Here is a 20,263-nt window from a genome sequence, read left to right on the forward strand (position 1 = left end):
GCCTGGAGCCTGCTTCTGATTCTGTGTCTCCCTCTCTCTCTGGCCCTTCCCCTGCTCATGCTCTGTCTCTATCTCAAAAATAAACAAATATTTCTTAAAAATTCTAAATTAATGAGTCAGAGACCTTGCCTTCAGGAGCTCACCGTGTATTGGGGGTGGACAGACTCATGCACGGGTGATCACGGTGACACCAGGGCGGGGCCACCTCTGTCTCACCTCTTCTTAGTCTTCCTTTTCTTCCCCAACTGGTCACCACCTGAAAGCATATTTCGTACTAACTGCATTGCTTATTTCTTCAAAAGAATTTCCCATTTCCTACATGTAGTCACTTAATGGAAGTTTCTATTTCTCTCTTCACTCTAGTATGGAGGAATACTATTTAAATACTCAAAATAGCCCCCCCCCCGCATTTGCTGCTTCCCAAGCAAGTGAAGTCCCTGTGACTAGGGGTGTGCAAAGTCAGGGCTGGTGACCACCCCCTGTGGTTGGGGAAGGACAGAAGAGGGACTTAAGCTAAAAAAAAAAATGTTAATTGAGCTCTATGACCTTGAAGGGCTTCCTGATCCTGAGTTGAAGGAAAACGCACGAAGCCTAAACCAACACCATGGTGATTAAATTATGAAATCTGGAAGCTTGGGGTTCATGAGGGAATGGCTGAGAAAGAACTCTTGAGACGTTTTTGGTGCAGAAAGGTGATTTTATTAGGGCACAGGGACAGGACCCGGGGGCGGAAGGGGCTACGCTGCACTGGGATTGTAGGAGTGACTGATTATATACTTTTTAATTAGGGGGGTTTAGGAGAGCTTCAGTCTCTAAGGCATTTGGAAGCAAGGCGTTCAGGACCTTGAGAGGCTAGCTGCTGTTAAGACAAAGTTGCTTTTAGTCTTTATTTATTTTTTTAATGTTTATTTATTTTTGAGAGAGAGAGTGCGAGTGGGACTGGAGAAGAGACAGAGAGAGAGGGAGACAGAGAATCTGAAGCAGGCTCCAGGTTCTGAGCTGTCAGCACAGAGCCCAACACTGGGCTCGAACTCACGCAACATGAGATCATGACCTGAGGCCAAGTTGGCGCTTAACCAACTGAGCCGCCCAGGCGCCTCGTTTTAGTCTTTAGTAAAACATAAACATTAAGGTACCAAGCCAGCCATGAGTTCCTGGAGGAAGGTTACACTTTGTATGTTTCAGGTGTCTACCAATGGGCTGCAGGCTGTAAGGAGACTTAAGTTAAATGACATGTATCTTGGGGCACCTGGGTGGCTCAGTTGGTTACGCATCCGCCTCTTGATTTCAGCCTCATGAATGATCTCCTGGTTCGTGAGTTCTAGCGGAGCATCTGGCTGCCAGCACGGAACCTGACTGGGATTCTCTCTCTCTTTCTCTCTCTGCCCTTCCCCTGCTCTCTCTCCATCTCTCAGAATAAATACATAAACTAAAAACAAAACAGTTATCCTTTCCCTCATTTTGGAAATTAACCAGAGACATCTAAAATCGCCGGTCAGGAGTCCTCATCTGCCTCAGATGCTCTGGGATCTCAGCCTCAGCTGATCGCTCACCAGGTAGGACCAATGGTAAAAAGCACTTCTAAATTTACTTGCAGTGTGGCTTGAAGCGTTTGTATAATTTCTTTTAGGTTTTTGGCAAATAGAGCTCATAGACCTCCCTCCCTCCCAGGTCCCTTGAACTGGGAACCTCTTCGCAGGACTGTTCCAGTACGTTTTTACTCAGTACGTCGGCCCGAGCTTCGCTCCCTGTGTAGTTAAATGCAGTCTCCGGGGCGCTGAGTGGCTCAGTAGATTCAGCTTCCGACCTTGAATCAGGTCATGATCTCACAGCTCAAGGGTCGGAGCCCCGCATTACATCGGGCTCTGTGCTGAATGCCTGGACCCTGCTTCGTATTCTGTGTCTCTGGCTCTCTGCCCCTCCCCCTTTCTCCCTCTCCCTCTCTCTGTCTCTCTCTCTCTCAAAAATAAAGTTTAAAAATACAGTCTTCAGAGTCAGCCTACCACGGTCAAAAGCCTGCCCACCAAGCCATCAGGACGTATTATTTCACGTGTCAGAGCCTACCTTCCTCTTCGGTGGCTTAATGACGATAATGCCCGCCAGACAGGACGGTGTGGTGTCTTTGCCTGATCACGGGCCGTACAGCCCTTAGTGCAGTGCACTACTCAGAGTGAGCACTTCCAACATTTCTGTCGGTGATCAGTGTTATCGGGATCAATGACGTCTCACTTGGCTCATTAGGTGCTGAGCAGAGCCTGCTCCGGCTTGCTGGTGATTTTATTATTATTATTTGCAGGGTGCATTTCTAGATCTCCTACCTGCTGGTCTCCTTGAGGGAGGGGAAATAGGAGATATCAAGCCAGATGGAAGACGGCCAACATCTTTCCAGATAAATCCTTGCCCCGCCCTCACAAGAGGCTCCTTGTTGGTTTCTCTGGACCAAGTTGGCCACTGGCCAGCACTTGGGTGACTGAGGGGCTGTGGGTGTGAGCAGAGCTTTAGAAGAGTCGGGAAGAGGAGGAGCTGGAGAGGAGTGCACTGTGGGCTTCGGGACGCAGGCTGCTGTGCAGAGCACAGCCTCCCTCGGACCGGTGGTCTAGAAGACAGAAGAAAGCATGAGCACCCAGGAAGACCTTGAAAGCTGCAGAGGGTGAGTGGCTCGGTCGTCTAGCTTTCCATGCCAGCAACAGGGAAAGGCAAGGGGTCTTTGCCTTGGGAGGTGGGTGAGCTACCAGGGGTGGCCGTCTGCCTGGGACAGAAGTGAGGAAACCCGCACTCTGCTCTTGCCTGGTTACTAGCAAGCTGTGCAATCTCAGGCAAGTCACCAGACCTCTCTGGGCCTGTTTCCGCATCTGTCAAATCCAGCATCGGCAAGGGCAGACTACCTACGATATCTGACATTTGTACAGTACTTGCCGGTTGTGCGTCCCCAAGCAGCATCTCGTGTGATCCTCTCGGCAGCTCTTGTTAAAACAGCGTTTGTCACATTTTACAGATGAGGAAACTAGAGTGCGCGGGCCCAGTTAGTTAGGGCAAAGCAAGCCTGGACCTACACTCCTGGTCTCCTGAGGAAAATTCTGGTCTCTGGGGAGAGTTTCGGTCCCCCGGAGCTCTGAAATCTAGATTCAATGCTCCTTGTCAAGGACTTCTGGCTCTTTCATCTCTCCCCTGTGCCCTCCCTCCCTCCTTCCCACCAACTGTTCCGGCCTCTTCTCCGCCAGCTTTCCGGAATTTCTCATTCTGCAGGCTTGAGACACTCATACTTCCGAGAAGAGGGAGATGAGCATCAGAAACCCTTTCCCACCCTCCCTGGGTTAGCACTTACATGCCTCCTATGTCCGGAGTTCTCTCGGCTTTGTGGAATGCCTTCCTGTGGGTCCCAAGAGGCGAAGTGAGCGGGGCTTTAGCCTTCGGGGCAGCCGTTCTCCGGGTGGGAGTCTAGACCGCTCACGGTGGGTCACAAACTTGCAGGGAGTTTGTTACATGTGCAGATTCCTGGCCTGTCCCCACCCAAGTCGGTGAGTCGGAATTGGGCATCTTTGCAAAGCTCTCTGTTTCCAACAGGCCCACATCACGGTTTGGGAATCACTACTCGCCCCCATCATGCTCCCCGGCCGGTGGAGGGCGCTTCGTAGATTTCTTATTCCTGAACTATCCTTGTATTTCTGGGAAAAGTCCTTCGTGATAAATGTGGATTCTTATTTTTGAAAGTAAACTCCAGGGTTTAACTTGGTTGTACTTTAGTTCGACTTTCACATCTCTACAAGTTACATTTGTCTAGAATTTTCTTTCTACCTATCTTTCTTTTTTGTGTGCTATTTTCACTGAGATTGGGTAATGCTGGCTTTGTAAAACAAATTGGGAGTCTTACTATTGCTTTTTTATCATCTGAGAGAGTTGGCATTGGACTTATGCTTGGAAGATTGGCTAGGACCCAGCTGTAACAACACGCTGGACCTGACGTTATTGAAAAGGGTTAACATCTCATTGCCTTTCTCCTTTCTTCAATGAGTTTTGGTCTGTTCAAGTTGTTACCTCTTCCTGAAGTCGACTCATTTCCCTGAATTCGACAAACATTTGCACACAATACTCTTATATTTCTGCAGCCCCTCCATTTGTATTGCCTTTCTCAATATTAATGTATTTTTTCACTTTTTTCTTTAATCATGCTTTCTAGTCAGACTTTCCCGAGACCCAACTTCTTTTTTCACGGAGTTGAAGGATAATTGACAAAAATAAACTGCATACTTAAAGTGAACAATTTGATGGGTTTTTAGCATATGGATACATCTGTGAAATCATTGCCCTAATCAAAATAAATTTATTATTTTGACTTTATTCAGTGTTCTAGTTCCTGAATGTAAGACTTCCTATTTAATAGTCTATCCTTCTGTTGGCTGTGTGCATTTTATTTTTTCCCAGTTCCTTAAGTGAAAATTAGCTTGTTTATTTTTTATTTTTATTTATAAATACAGTTGATTCTCATTATTCATGGCAGTTATATCCTATAAAGTCACTGTAAAAAATGAATTAGAGAATTCTGAGCTATTGTATGTAGGGAAAATACAGGGCTAGGTCCCTGCTAACATCTGGGTGCAATGTTTTTATCAAAAAATCAACATATAGGCTTGGTTTTCTTAAAGTTTATTTATTTATAATCTCTGTACCCAATATGGGTCTCAAACTCAAGACCCCTAGGTCAAGGGTCACACACTCTGGGGTGCTTGGGTAGCTCAGTTAGTTAGGTGTCCGACTTCAGCTCAGGTCATGATCTTGTGATTCATGAGTTCAAGTCCCACTCTGGACATGGTGCATGGATTTAAGCCTCACATCAGGCTCTGTGCTGATAGTTCAGAGCCTGGACCCTGCTTCAGATCCTTTATCCTCCTCTCTCTCTGCCCCTCCCCTGCTCTCTCTCTCTCTCAAAAAAAAAAAAAAAAACCCTAGGAAAAAAAGTCATACACCCCACCAACTGAGCCAGCCAGGCACCCCTCAATGTATAACCTTGTTTTATGTGTGCTTATGGTTAAAGGCTCCTTTAAGAATGTAAGCTGTTGGGGTGCCTGGGTGGCTCAGTCGGTTGGGCCTCTGACTTCGGCTCAGGTCAGATCTCACGTTCTTGGGTTCAAGCCCCGCGTCGGGCTCTGTGCTGACAGCTGGCTCAGAGCCTGGAGCCTGCTTCCTGTTCTGTGTCTCCTTCTCTCTCTGCCCCTCCCCCTCTCATGCTCTATCTCTCCTGTATCAAAAATTAATAAAAAACATTAAAAAAATTAAAAAAAAAAAAGAATGTAAGCTGTTGACTTGTTAACATAGAACTCACAGTCAACAGCACTAGAACACGTGTCTGAACACAAAGCTTACCTAATACACAGATTTTTTTCCATAAGGCAATATTACAGCCTTTTTGTGCTTAGGAGCACCCTAGCCAGCATTTCAGCACCACTTTCCAGGCCATTTTAAATAATAATATTTTTTAAATATTTTGCTTATTTTTGATACAGAGAGAGACAGAGCATGAGAGGGGGAGGGGCAGAGAGAGAAGGAGACACAGAACTGGAAGCAGGCTCCAGGCTCTGAGCTAGCTGTCAGCACAGAGCCCAACACGTAGCTCGAACCCACGAATGTGAGCTCTGACCTGAGCCAAAGTCAGAGGCCTAACCGACGGAGCCACCCAGGTGCTCCTCCAGGCCATTTTAAAGAGCAAAAGCACTGGTGCAGCACAGGGAATGTACTGAGTGACACTGTAATCGTGTTACATGGTGTCGGATGCTAGCTACACTTGCAGTGAGCACTGCACAACATGTAGAGATACAGTGTACACCTGAAAACAAATGTGACATGTGTGTCCCCTGTAAGTAAAAGAAAAAAAAATTTTTTTAATGTTCATTTTTGAGAGAGAGAGAAAGAGTGGCACAAGTGGGGGAGGGGCAGAGAGAGAGAGGGAGACACAGAATCCGAAGCAGTCTCCAGGCTCTGAGCCCTCAGCACAGAGCCCAATGCGGGGCTTGAACTCACAAATCATGAGATCATGACCTGAGCTGAAGTCAGACGCTTAAGTGACTGAGCCACCAGGTGCCTCTAAAAACTTATTATTATAATGTTTATCTATTTATTTTTGAGAGAGAAGGAAAGCACAAATGGGAGAGGGGCAGAGGGAGAGAGAGACACACACACACACACAGAATCCAAAGCAGGCTTCAGGCTCTGAGCCATCAGTACAGAGTCCAACACGGGGCTCGAACCCACGAACTGCAAGATCATGACCTAAGCTGAAGCCAGACATTTAATCAACTGAGCTACCCAGGCGGTCCCCCAAAATTTTCTTTTTAAGAATGAAAAAAAAATGGGGCACCTGGGTGCCTTAGTTAAGCATCTAACTTCGGCTCAGATCACGATCTCACGGTTCATGAGTTCAAGTCCTGCATCAGGTGAACTTCAGCCCCTCTTCAGGTGAGCATGAGCCTGGCTCCGGGTGAACACAATCCCCACTTGGGGTGAGCCCCACTTCTCTCTCTCTTTCTGTCTTTCTCTCTGTCCTTGCTCACTTGACACCTCTCTCTCTCTCAAAAAAAAAAAAAAAAAAGCAAGATTGCCAACAAAAGCACAAAAATTCAAACCGTGCAGCACTCATGGGGCAGCTCAAGTTCACCACCGCTCTGCTCCTGTCCACAGTGTCTGTGAAAATGCCGCAGGCACTGATTTAGGGGTCTCAAAGTTTAACAAACAGGCAGAGTCGCAAATTTGGAATCTGCAAACAATGAGGGTCAGTTGTAGCCACATCCCTGAACAGATGGAACTCAGGGGCACAGACAAAGCCATCCATCCTCTCAGTGAAAGTTGACAGCAACAGGATGCGACATGCCCTCACTCACGGCCTCAACTGTGGTTTGTCGGATTCTGAGGCCACAGGAAGTGGTGTCCTCATTGATCACTAACCTCTGTTCAGGTCATAGCTCGTCTGGGAGGGTGTCTGCCGATGGACACCCTCGGAACATCATAGAATATGCATGCCCTGGACCCAAAGTCAAGACCCGAGGTCTGAGTCCTGCGGTGGTGGGTACTAGAAGTGTTCAGGCAGAGCGTAGAGGCTCTGGGGCAGGATGGACACATGCTGGCCTTGGATTTGAACTCTCTCTCTCTCTCTTACTGGCTGAATAAATTTTGTTTAAGTACTCAACTGCTCAGAATCTATCTCCTCCTTATAAAATGTCATGCCCCACCAGATGGTGACAGAGACCAAATGCAGTAGTGGGTGGGAAGTATTTGGAAGACACTAAAGAGCTGTGTAAATGTGAGGATTGTCATCATGTCCACGGCATTCCCAGAGTGTGCCATTCTGTGACCGGAGGCTCACAGTCTGGGCTCCGTCTCACTGGGACCCTAGCATTCCAGAACCTAAAGAGACACGAGCCCAGGCTGGCTGATGCCAGGTAGAATGAAGGGACAGCGACTTGAGGCAGTCAAGAAGCAGTCTTGAGGGAGTTGATCCAGCCCATGGATGGCCCGAGGCCCTAGTTGGAAGAAGGCACATGGCCTGGAACCCCTGGGAGCCCTGGGCCACCACAAACGCATAAATCTGTCTCCTTTGTCTCAAGCACCATGAGTTCGGAGGAGGACGCCAAGTGGCTTCAGTGGGTGACACACCAGTTTGAGACCATTGCGGGAGAAGACCGGGAGATCAGCCTGCAAGAATTCAAAACAGCCTTGAATGTGAAGGAGGCAAGTGTCCACTCCAGAAGTGGGGCCCCGTGTTCATGAAGGAGGGGCGCTCTGGCCCTCGGGGACAGAGACCGTCACAAGAGGGAAAGAGCGTTCTCCGGGTGTCCTCAGGGATTAAGGCCCCACCTCTAAGCAGGATGGGAGGACGTTTTGTGTCTGCCATCGATGCCTGTCCAGGCCCACCCCTCCGGTAGCCATGGCCTCCTGGGGTCTTCAAAACCACATGTGGACTTGATGTCAGTAGCTTGCCAAATCTTAAGAAATATTTTTGGCCTCAGATTTTCCACCAGCCTCACGGGCAGAGTCGATGCCATGATGTACGTTAAGCCTCCTTACAAGAAATATGTTTTTCAATGGGTTGTATCCATGATACTCCCACACCGTCCCCAGTCCTGTCCCATTTGATAAGGTCTCTGCCCATCCCCAGGATGGCCTGCATGCCCGACAGACTGCGGAGACATCCACAGGGGGAGGGCACCTGCAGATGTCACCCTCTTCCCACCTGTATTGTGGACTGGCATCTGGTGGTGGCCTGTGTCCTTGATAGGGGTGAGCCAGTGAGCATCTGCAAGTCCCCGTGTGGGTCAGAGGGCCCCTGACCTGCTGGTAGCAGGCTAAGAACTCTAAACGCCATGCCTCCCTCTGTGGTGACCACGGGGAAAGAAAAAGCCCTTCTGCCTAACAGTACACTACACTCGTAGCAGGAGGCTGCAAAACGCCTTAAGATAAACACCGTTCAGGATGGTAGAAACTGATAAAGGGAATCAGGGGATTCCAGGGATCTAGGGAAGAAAGAGAACCACGGCAGGGCTGACTATCTACAACTGACTTCGGCCCCCACTTGGTGCTTGTGAGCTCCTCGTGGTTCCTGTAGGTGAGACATGAACCCTAGGGCCCCTCCCCCTGCCCAGACGGGAGCGTCTGCACTTAGAACATCTGGGGCACTGACCCAGCGCGTCTTAATTTCTGTGTTGAGTGCCCGCCTATCACCAGGTCCGGCAGGCAGGGGCTGTGCAGGACACATTGCTGAATGAACGAAAGAATGAATGAATGAATGAACGAACGAACGAACGAACGAACGAAAGAAAGAATGAATAGAGTGAGTGAATTGGCGCTTAAGAACAAGCCTTAAGTGCAGGCTACAGGCAGCCTCAACAGTAAGTACAGGAAAGACACAGGTGTTCAAGAGCCATCCTCCCTCTAAAATGGTCCTGGCTCACTCATCCCTTGTGTTCACCCCCAGGGGACAAGATAGGACCTAGGAGGGCCTGCAGGGGACCTTCTGTCTGACCCTTTTTGCAGGTGGAGGGTTCTGGACTGCAAGACTGATGCAGGTGATGACATGTAGGGGACAGAGAGCCCGTAGGAACGTCCAGGCTGCCGTTGGCATAGGGGAGCCTAAGGCCCAGACACAAGCCCATCCTCTCTGCTGGGATCTGAATACTCCCTCCACCAGAGTCGAAACTTGCTCTGGGCAGGCAGGGTGGGCCACGAACACGGCCCACTGGCGTGGCCAAGCGGGTAGATCACACCCTGCTATCCCACGCCAAGCACCGGGGTCCCGCGGGAATCCCACCTTCCCGCAGCGCATGCGCGCACAGGGCACTGCAAAGCCCAGGCCCCCCCAGTCCACGCTGTGCTTTTTCCCGCCCCTCTCTGGCCGCAGTCCTTCTTTGCCGAGAGATTCTTCGCCCTGTTTGACTCCGACGGGAGCGGCACCATCACCCTCCAGGAGCTGCTGGAGGCGCTGACCCTGCTTATCCACGGCAACCCCATGGACAAACTCAAGTTCCTCTTCCAGGTGTACGATGTGGACGGTAAGGGCCCCTGAGGGGCGGGGCGGGGCGTGGTCTCCGTGGGAGGGACCTAAGGGAAGTGACCCGTCCGTGTCTCCAGGCCAGGCTGACGGCTCTCTCTCTCCGTGTGAGCCCCCTCACCTCCCACCCATCCATCTCTCTGTCTGATCACGGCACCCCTTTTGTGGAAGGTGGCGAGAAGGGGCCGTTATGGCCCAGGAGACAAATGCCTCTGATTCAACTCACTAGAAGCCGGAACTTTCCTTTGTTCCTTTCTATGTTTGAAAACAGAAATTGCTGTATCGCTTTTTCCATATTATAATAAGAACATAAGTCCACTGTGAACATTTCAGACAATGCAGAATGGTTTTAAGAAGAAAGCAAAAATCACCCATAACATTTTTCTATACTGCCTTCTAATTGATCTTTCTCTCACACACACACACCCCACAGTCATTTTTCAATTAAAAAATGGGATTATACTCTAAATACTGCCTTTTCTTACTAAACGATATAAAACATTTGTTCATGTAAGAATATATTGCTTTGTAACATTTTTACTGTAGCCAAATATACATAACATAAATCTGTCACTTTCACCATTTTTTAAATGTTTTTGTTTATCTTTGAGAGAGAGAGAGACAGAGTACTCTCGGAGAAGGGATAGAGGGAGGAGACACAGAATCTGAAGCAGGTTCCAGGCTCTGAGCTGTCAGCACAGAGCCTGATGCAGGGCTCAAACCCATGAACCACGAGATCATGACCTGAGCCCAAGTCTGACACTTAACCAACGGAGCCACCAGGGGCCTCTACGTTCACCATTTTTTAAAGTGTCAGTTCAATAGCATTAAGTGCATTCACCTTGTTGGGCAACGATCACCACCATTCATCTTCAGAACTTTTCATCATCCTGAACTCTATGCCCATGAAAACACTCACTAGCTCCTCTTCCTCCCTCCCCAGCTCCTGGCAGCCACTTTTACTTTCCATCTGTAAGAACTTGACTCTTCTAGGGTATCTCATATGAGTGGAATCACAGAATACTTGTCCTTTGGTGACTGGCTTATGACACTTAGCATAATGTCTTCAAGATTCACCCATGTTGGACCACGTGACAAGATTTAATTCTTTTTGAAGGCTGGACAATATTTCATAGTAGGGACAGACCACGTTGTGTTCATACATCCATCAATGGACCCTTGGATTTCTTCCACCTCTTGACTATTGGGAATGATGCTCTTAGGAACATGAGTGTAGGTCTTTGAGACCCTGCTTTCCATCCTTTTGGGCATAGACCCAGAAGCCAAATTGCCGGATCCTATAGTAGTTCTATTTTTAATCTTTTGAGGAATGCTACAGTCTTCCACAGTGGTTGTAACACTGCACATTCCCACCAGCACTGCAGGGAGGGCTCCAGTCTCTCCACATCTTGCCCATACTTGGTATTTTCTGTTGTTGTTGTTATTGTTGGTGTTGTTTCATTGTAGCCACCCTAGTGGGTGTGAAGTGGTAACTCAGTGTGGTTACAGCACCACTTCCTGTGGCTGTATGTACATACTGATCCTGCATCCCATGCAGCACAACCCAGGAGTTAAGATCTCTGACTCGGAAGTCAGGCTGCCTAAGTTCAGCAATCAGCTCCATCACCCATTAATAATCATGGCGGGGCGCCGGGTGGCTCAGTTGGTTAAGCATCCGACCTCAGCTCAGGTCATGATCTCATGGTTTGTCGGTTCAAGCCCCACGTCAGGTTCTCTGCTGTCAGTACGGAGCCTCCTTCAAATTCTCTGTCCCCCTCTCTCTCTGCCCCTCCCCTGTTCATCTCTCTCTTTCTCAAAAATAAATCAACATTAAAAAAAATAATTATTATGGTGAGCCTTGGGCAAGATATTTAACTTCTTTATGCCTCAGGTTTTTTTACCTATCCCATGAGAATAATGGTTATAATAACACGAGGTTGATAGGATTAAATTAGTTAACTTGTGTAACTCAGAAGCTGTCCAGCACAGGAAGCACCCGTCACAGGTGTCAGCTGCACGTCTTACTGTTTACTCAAACTCCATTACCAAAATGGACAATTTGATTGTCTCCCTCTTCCTGCCACTTTTTTTAAACGCTTATTTATTTTTGAGAGAGAGAGAAAGGAGCAAAGAGAGAGACTCCCAAGCAAGCTCCATGCTGTCAGCACAGAGACAGATGTGGGACTCAAACTCACGAAACCGTGAGATCATGACCTGAGCCAAAATCAAGCATCAGATGCTCAACTGACTCAGCCACCCAGGCGCCCCCTGAATGTTCTGCTTTTAAATCTTTGGCAACTCTGGGGCTCCTGCTTGGGATTCTCTCTCTCCCTCTCTCTCTCTCTCTCCCTCCCTTGCTTGTGCTCTCTCTTTCTCTCTTTCTCTCAAAAATAAATAAACTTAAAAAAATACATTATCAATGTTTGGCAACTCCATGGCATCAAGCATCTCTGGAGGCCTGGGATCACGAGAGGAAGGGAAACTGCAGTGAGAAAGGGGCACCCAGTGAGACTGGGTGCTGGGGGAGGCCAGACTGTGCAGGCCCCAGTGGCCAAAGTTTGGGGTCTCAGTAGAATTAGCAATGGGGAGCCATTGAAGACTGTTGAGCAAGGAAGTCTCGGGGCTGGATTAGCCGAGCCCTCTGGCGTGTGGGGTTTCTCTAGCTCCCAGTCGCTCCAGACTCAAGGTAGCCAGACCTCATTCCTGGAAGCCATGCCCCAAATTGACCCCCTCCCCTAGTACATGGGCAGTTGGCCATACCTACTTCCTGAACATCTTCCTCAGCCCCCACCCCGTCTCCATGGGACAGTCCTCACTGCTTTCTGACCACCAAGCTTTGCTCACTCCTGGGGTTTGCTGATGGCCTCACATGGAGAGGTCTAGGAAAGCTGAGGACAAGAGCGTGACTGGAGAGGGGTCTGTTAGACTCTGCCCTGGCCCGTGATTCAAGACATTGGCTTGCGTCTTCCTGACACTCACAATAACAATAAGACTTTCCATGTGTTTGCAACTACTTTCTTGCAGATACTGTAGTAAATGTGTTATAATGATCTATTATCCTTGAACCAGCTCTGAAAGGGAGGAATCATGACCCCCATTTTATAGACGAGCAAAGTAAGTTTCATGACTCCGAGGCTCCGAGTAAGGGGCAGAATTACCAAGCAACCTCAAGTGTGTCTACATCCAAACAGGCCAAGAACTCATTAATCACGGCCCTGCAGCTCATGAAGAATGGAAATATAAACAGAAAATATATGCCTCTAATTCCCATCTTGGCGGGCAGATTTGGCTTCTATTTCCCATCACACTCTTAGTCACCCATATTCATGGAAAGCTATGTGGCGGGACTTGGGTGCCCATTTGTGGGATCTTAGGACACCATGGAAGAGCTAGGTCGACTTCACGTTAGAGAGCAACAGGGAACTTTCCCTCACCATCACCCCAGTACAGTTTGCTTCCGGATAATTAATATTCTAGGCAGAGTCATCCTTACAGATTAAGCAAGCAAGCGTTATCTTCTGTGCAGATGGGCTCAGAAGCTCAGTACTTAGGAGGCTGCAGATTCTCGAGAAAGACATGCACTGAGGCTAAGAGGAGTTTCTCTCTCCTGAACTGGTCAGTAGGGAGCCATAGAAGTTTTCTGAGAGGAGGGTGATAATTATGTATTTTGATTGCTTGGTCTGTACCCCGAAAGGGAGTTGGTTTGCAGAAAACTGGAGGTGGACGATTAGGGACAGTTCACCACTCGATGCAATGGTTGTGTACGACCGTGGGGGGAGTCTGCTGGTACAGAGTGGGGTCCGGGGCAGGCCCCCACTCGACTTCAACCCGACTTGAGACAGGCAGCGGCTCCATAGACCCGGACGAGCTGCGCACCGTGCTGCAGTCGTGCATGCGCGAGAGCGCCATCTCGCTGCCAGACGAGAAGCTGGACCAGCTGACGCTGGCGCTCTTCGAGTCGGCCGACAAGGACAGCAACGGTGCCATCACCTTCGACGAGCTTCGGGACGAGCTGCAGCGCTTCCCCGGGGTCATGGAGAACCTGACCATCAGGTGCGGCCCTGTCTCCAGCGTGAGCACTGCCCGCGTCTCGGTCAGACTCCAGGTGCGCAGAGTGGCCTGAGGCCCGGGGGATCTCTCAGCCCCGCCCCCGGCCCGCTCCAGCCTCGCCCCGCCCCGCCCCGCTCCAGCCTCGCCCCGCCCCACCCCGCCCTACCCTGCCTAGGCCCAGCTCCGCCCAATCCCGCTCCAGCCCAGCCCCACCACGCCCTACCCCGCTTAGGCCCGCCCCACGCGTGGTCTGCTCCAGCCCCACTCAACCTCGCTCCGGCGCAGCCCGGCCCCAGGCGCGTCCTTCCCATCCCAGCCCCAGCCCTGCCAAGCTCCAGCCCTACTTCGTGGCACCCTGCCCAGACCCACTACTCTCCACCCTGTCTAGTCCCCGCCGGCCCTAGCCCCCCCCCCCCCCCCCCCCCCCCCCCCCCCCCCCCCCCCCCCCCCCCCCCCCCCCCCCCCCCCCCCCCCCCCCCCCCCCCCCCCCCCCCCCCCCCCCCCCCCCCCCCCCCCCCCCCCCCCCCCCCGCCTCGCGCAGCTCCTCTGCATCCTTCCCCGCCACGCCCCAGCCCTGCCCAGCCGCTTCCAGCCTCACCCCGCCACGCCTCTGCCCGCTTTTTCACAGGGGACAATGGTCTTGTACTGCAGGGCAGCTCTTGTCTTGCCTCCGTTTTCTACAGTGTCTTTTCAGGGTCCACTTCGCAGTATTAAGCACCTACTGTGGGCTGGACATTTTTACAAGTATACTAATGCATTTTATAGCAACGCCCCAAAGGAAATCACTTACCTCACCTTACCTAACTTACCTAGGGTCGCACAAGTAATTAGCAAAGGCAGTCATTTATTCGACGTGATCGAGCAGGCTCCGTTCATGTGTATGTAATTTATACCAGTAAACAAATGCATAAGCTAGGGAATTACTAAATTGGTAAGGGTTGTGGAGAAAATAAAAGAGACGTGGTGTCACAACACACCGAAGTTTGACTCCAAGGTCTGAAAAGTGCCGGTTGTGTAGTTCATTCTTTTTGTGTGTTAACTTACTTGTGGGCTATTTACCACACGTCTCAGATTCTTCCATCCTTTGCGATTGCCTTCCCCCCTCACCCCTCAATTGGCAAGTAAGGGAGGTATTGAAAATAGCCATGGTGGATGCGGCATCAGATGGGAGTTGCTTCTGGGCTTCACCGGGCTGTGCGACTGCGAGCAAGTGGCTCGACCTCTCTGTTTCCTGGCGCAGAGGGAAGCCGGCCCACTTGCGACGAGGCTCCAGAGACTTGGTCGGTTACAAGGGTCTACTGGGGTGCGGTCTCTGGGTCCCGAGCTCGGTGGTGCCCGTCGCACCCCACGGCCCGCGCTGCCTCCTCCCCTCCGCCGCCCGCCGGCCGCGTCCCTCTGAGCCAAGCCCCTTTCCCGCAGCGCCGCCCACTGGCTGACGCCCCCCGCCGCCCGGCCGCGCCGTCGCCGCCCTCGCCCGCTGACCTCCGCCTACTGGCACAACCACCGCAGCCACCTGCTCTTCCTGGCCGCCTACGCGGGCCTGCACGTGCTGCTCTTCGCCCTGGCTGCCGGCGCGCACCGGGACCGGGGCGCCAGCGTCATGGTGGCCAAGGGCTGCGGCCAGTGCCTCAACTTCGACTGCAGCTTCATCGTGGTAACGCTCCGCGGGCTCAGGGCAGGGAGGCGGACGGGGACTGACCGTGTGGGCTCCTCCTGGACCCACACGCGGACACCTGGGGTGCCTCAAGGCAGGATGGCACGTCGGAAGTCACACCGAGGCCCAGAGAGAGGCAGGGACTTGTCCACAGTCACACAGCATGTAAAACACAGCTGGTATTTTTATTAAAAAAATTTTTTTTGAGTTTATTTATTTTTGAGAGGGGGAGAAAGAGAGTGTGAGCAGGGCAGGGGACTGAGAGAGAGGGAGACACAGAATCCGAAGCAGGCTCCAGTCTCTGAGCTGTCAGCACAGAGCCCTATGCTGTGAAGCAGGGCTCGAGGAGGAAGAGGAGGCGGGGCGCAAACTCACAAACCGGCTGAGCCACCCGGGTGCCCAACACAGCTGGCATTTTTGTGCACTTACTTACTCGATACAGTCACCGTGCTAAGCACTTTCCACTTGGTGTTCACAGCAATCATATGGTGGACCTGGAGGAGGCGGGGCTGGCTCTGCTCAGGGCTCCAAGCAGAGAACGCTTTAAGAGCTCTTGAATGCCAGGCTAATGAGTCAGAATATGATACTCTGGGCCAGGGAGTGAGGTCTCCAAGCGGTTTTGATTGCACTCCTACGATTAAAACAGAGCAAAAAAAGCTTCCAATAACCCAATTCATGCTCATTTACTTGTAATTATATGCGTGCCTTATTAGCATTAGCCTTAAGGCACACAGTGTAACAATAAGGCAAGAGTCACCCTTGAAGATCGGAGAAGTACAGCTTTAGTTCAAATACTCTTCCTGATAATGTCAGTTTACATTTTTCTTTTTAAATGTTTACTTATTTTGAGAGAATGTGAGCAGGGGAGGGGCAGAGAGAGAGGAAGAGAGAGAGTCCCAGGCAGATTCCAAGCTACGCGTGCAGAGCCCAACTAGGTGCTCGAACCCCCAAAGTGAACAGTTGAGATTATGACCTGAGCTGAAATCGAGAGGCGAGATCTCAACTGACCGAGCCACCCAGGTGCTCAGCCCTCAGGACCGGCTGTGTACCGGAGTTGGACACCAGGACTCATTTACTTGGTCACTGGCTCTTGTGTTATCAAGGGTGCTTTCAATCAGCACTTTCTCTGCAGGGGATTTTTAAGCTCCTTGTCCTTTCTGTGAGACGTACTTTAGCTTGGTTAGAATCAGACCACCTAGGCTGCAAGTCCGCCTCCTCGGCACACGTATATTGAGAGCAAATGAGCCAGGAGGGAGCCTTGTCAAAAGCTCCTTGGAAAAGCCAGTCTTCCACCTCCAGGACACCTTGAGAACTACATGAAACGTGTGCCTGTCTGATGCAAAGACTGAATGAAGACCTCAGGTCGACACAGATCCTAAATATCAGGAAAAAGCTTAGGCACTTCGTCCTCCCGTGTTTAGATCAAAGAGATACCAGCAGTCATTCTGCAACATTTTCTGTTCCTACCCCCATTATGGAGACCCTGCTTTGGACAGCTCAGCTGTGGACCGAGGGGAGCAGTGAATGCTCAGGGGCAGGGGGGAGGGTGACCTTCCACAGGCAGCTCAGAGGGAGGCTGGGGGGTGGCTGCCGGGGAAAGGAGAATGGGGGCGAGAAAGCAAGCCAGGTGAGGTTCTTGGCTGCTCTGCCCGGCCAGGTGCTGATGCTCAGACGCTGCCTCACGTGGTTGCGGGCCACGTGGCTGGCTCAGGTCCTGCCGCTGGACCAGAACATCCAGTTCCACCAGCTCATGGGCTATGTGGTGGTCGGGCTGTCCCTTGTGCACACCGTGGCCCACGTTGTGAACTTTGGTGAGTTGCCTGGGGCTGGGGTGGGGCCGAGGGGCCTGCCACAGACCACTCTGTTCTCAGCCCTGTGCATCCTGAGTGCCTAATAGGTGAAGAAGGGGATGGAAGTCTCTGCCTGGGTGGGGGGGGGTACCCGATGGGGAAGGGCGAGGACCCCAGAGGAAAGTCAGAGAGGGAAGAGCTTATCCTGTGCTTTCTCCAGCGCTCCAGGCTCAGTCCGAGGCCAGCCCCTTCTGGTTTTGGGAACTGCTGCTCACCGCGAGGCCGGGCATTGGCTGGGTCCACGGCGTGGCGTCCCCGACTGGGGTGGCACTGCTGCTGCTGCTGCTCCTTATGTTCACCTGCTCCAGCTCCTGCATCCGAAGGAGCGGCCACTTTGAGGTGCCCTGCCCTTGCCCCTTTGCTCTCCCAACTTCGTGTCATGTCATGTCCCCTCATTTACCCCACAGCCCAGGAAGTGCCCTGGCCGCTCTGCACATTCCGTGCGTGTGACTTGGGTCCTTCCGCTGGGCTGTCTGTCATGTATGACTGCAAAGTGAAAGGTGTTTTGCTCTGGAAGCTTCTGCCTTTTGGCTGGCCTGCCCCCTGCCCTAAGGGAATTCAACTAGATTCGGGAAGGGGAGGGGACACGAGCTCAGTCAGCTTCCTCATCTATGAAATGGACCTGTAATTCTCTCCCTATGAATTTATGTTCGGAATTAAATGAGATGATCTATGCAAAGCCGCTAACTAGACACCCTGGCATGGAGACGCTCCAACCCAGGGGCGTTAGTTCCACGCAGCCCACAGATTTGGTTCGGAGACCCCTGGACCGAGCTGGTCACATCAGGGAGATGTATACGGAGCCCAGCGGCGATCCTTTGAAGTAGGAATCTACACGTTCGCTTGAGCAACAAGCAGTCTGACGCTCAGACCAGGAGTGTTCTAGAATGAGCTCCTGCAGCTAGTGGAAGAGCTGGCTTCTATCTCCATGCTCTGCTCTTTCTTCTCCGGGCTCAGGACACTGCTGTCTTTACTGCCCCCTGAGAAAGGGTCAGTGTGATGGGACCTCGATGCTCATGAGCCCTTTGGGGGCACTCCACTCTGCCCAGAACATCCCTGGGCAGGCATTTCAGCTTTTGACGTGAGCTTCATGAACCCTTCTCTGAGCCCTGGGCCAGGCCCCAGGATGGATAAGCACCAAAGCTTCCCATCCTCAGCCTCCTACCCGGCCCTGTCCCCAGGAGAGCAGTGTGTGACCAAGGCTCTGGGGGCTGCCCTGTTCCACCCCCAGGCCTTCGGCTCTGGAAGCTTCCTGCCCCCTCCCCTCACAGGTGTTCTACTGGACTCATCTATCCTACCTCCCCATGTGGGTCCTGCTCATTCTGCACGGGCCCAACTTCTGGAAGTGGCTGCTGGTCCCCGGCCTCTTGTTCTTCCTGGAGAAGGCCACCGGGCTCGTGGTGTCCCGCATGGCCGCCCTGTGCATCGTGGAAGTCAATCTCCTTCCCTCCAAGGTGTGAGGGGGGCCTGAGGTTCCGCGGGGGAGTTGCAGGTGGTAGGGCGTGTAGGTGGGGACCCTGCTGGACCTGCAAGGAAGTAGAGAATGGCGTCGCTATGGCCCCTTCACAGCAGAGGAGACGAGCCAAGAACGGGGTCTGGTCCAGCCTTCAGGAGGGACGGTTCAGGAAGCGGTAGGTAGGCAGGACACCACTGAGCATGTCTGTAAGAGCCTGCAAGCTTCCAGGCCCTGGCCCAGGTCACAGAGACGCACAGAAGGCTCGGGCGCTGTCCTGCTTTGCCCTTTAGTTACAGTGCAGGGCTGTCTGGGTGAGAGCAGAGTGTCGGGAGGTAGGAAACCATCTTTGAGAGATCAGAGAAAGATTGAGAATGGGAAAGCGGAGGCCACATCAGGGTTTTGAGAGATGAGTAGGAGCTTGTTGCAGAGACAAGATACAGAGGGTACTCTTGGGAGAAGGAACAGCCCGGGCAGAGGCACTGAGCTGTGGAAGGGACGCTGTACTCGGGGACTATGGGTAATTTAGCATGGCTAGGGCCAAGGTGCCAGGGAGAGGGGTGGGCAGGGCCTGGTGGACCCCCTGATCGGGGGGAGGGGAGGGAGTACGCGGTTTGTTTTCTAGCTAGATTTCTGCAGTGGCTCTGTGAAAGATGGCCCGGTGAGGACCATTTGGGGCTGTTGTACAATATGCAGATGAGAGCTCATGAGCGCCTTGGCCCTAAACCGGGGCAGTGGCCGTGGGATGGGGAGGGGGTGGCGTATCACAGAAAGACTCAAAGAGGTGACCGGCTGCATTTGGGGGTGGGGAGAGGAAGGAGCCTAGGACATTCCCTGGTGTCTGTGTGACCAGACTATCTGTGGAGAAAGGGAAGGCGGTTCGGGGCTGGGGGAGGTGCTCAGCTCTGGACAGTTGAGTATGAGGACAAGGAAGCTAAATCACGAGGCTATAATTCATATAGAGGCAGACAGCTGTGATTAGCTGCAGAGCCCGTGGCCTCCTAGCTGGTGGCCTTGAGCCAGCTCCTTAACCATCCTGAGCCTGAGCCTCTCATCTGTAGAGGAAGGACGGCATCCGCCTCAGAGAACTGCTGTTAAGGACCAGAGATGACACTTTAAGTGGCTCGCACAGCTCTGGTGCGGTGGGTGCTCAATAAACAGAAGCTGTTGTCCAAGAGGGTATTGTCCTCCTGAGGGAGCTACCCAGGAGTGGCTGGGATACCAGCCAAGTACTACCGAAGTTCCAGGAAATGGGCGACAGCCGTCAGGGGGCCTCACTGAGAAGGGACACTACCAGCAGTGTTTACCCCACAAGAAGTGGGATCAAACCACGAGCCCCACTTCAGACACATTCTGTCGCTTTTTCTGATCACCTCGCACCCCTTGGCCAGCACATGTGCTGTTGGCTGAGCCCCGCTCACAGGCCGGAAGGTCTCCTGTCCGGGGCTGGCCTGGTGTGTGGTGGAGGGGGATAGCCCAACCCTCTCGCCCCGGGGTGGGGGTGGGGGGTCCCTGGCGACTTCAGCCCTGCACACATGACCCTCATCCTCCTCTCTCCCCAGGTCACCCATCTCCTTATCAAGCGGCCCCCTCTGTTCCACTATAGGCCGGGTGACTACCTGTATCTGAACGTCCCCACCATCGCACGTTATGAGTGGCACCCATTCACCATCAGCAGCGCTCCAGAGCAGAAAGGTAGGCCAGCCCCGCTGCTCGCTTGG

General features: G+C 52.1%; 1 protein-coding gene across 6 annotated transcripts in view; it reads left to right on the forward strand.

Moving 5' to 3' along the window:
* The first annotated feature begins 2,343 nt into the window (after nucleotides 1-2,343).
* Nucleotides 2,344-20,263, forward strand: part of NOX5 (NADPH oxidase 5) — a 40,823-nt gene continuing 22,903 nt past the window's right edge. For 4 of the 6 annotated variants that reach the window (XM_029952395.1, XM_029952399.1, XM_029952397.1 and 1 more), the window contains exons 1-9: nucleotides 2,344-2,650; nucleotides 7,596-7,719; nucleotides 9,386-9,536; nucleotides 13,378-13,588; nucleotides 15,005-15,239; nucleotides 16,897-17,050; nucleotides 17,250-17,428; nucleotides 18,361-18,543; nucleotides 20,105-20,237. In XM_029952395.1, coding sequence (XP_029808255.1) covers nucleotides 2,616-2,650; nucleotides 7,596-7,719; nucleotides 9,386-9,536; nucleotides 13,378-13,588; nucleotides 15,005-15,239; nucleotides 16,897-17,050; nucleotides 17,250-17,428; nucleotides 18,361-18,543; nucleotides 20,105-20,237 — 1,405 coding nt within the window. In that variant the 5' untranslated portion in view covers nucleotides 2,344-2,615. Of the gene's footprint in view, nucleotides 2,651-7,595; nucleotides 7,720-9,385; nucleotides 9,537-13,229; nucleotides 13,589-15,004; nucleotides 15,240-16,896; nucleotides 17,051-17,249; nucleotides 17,429-18,360; nucleotides 18,546-20,104; nucleotides 20,238-20,263 lie in introns of those variants that run through there. The other 2 variants (XM_029952396.1, XM_029952398.1) reach the window with 2 other exon arrangements.

Source organism: Suricata suricatta, chromosome 9, assembly GCF_006229205.1.
Source record: "Suricata suricatta isolate VVHF042 chromosome 9, meerkat_22Aug2017_6uvM2_HiC, whole genome shotgun sequence".
NCBI classification, from domain to species: domain Eukaryota; kingdom Metazoa; phylum Chordata; class Mammalia; order Carnivora; family Herpestidae; genus Suricata; species Suricata suricatta.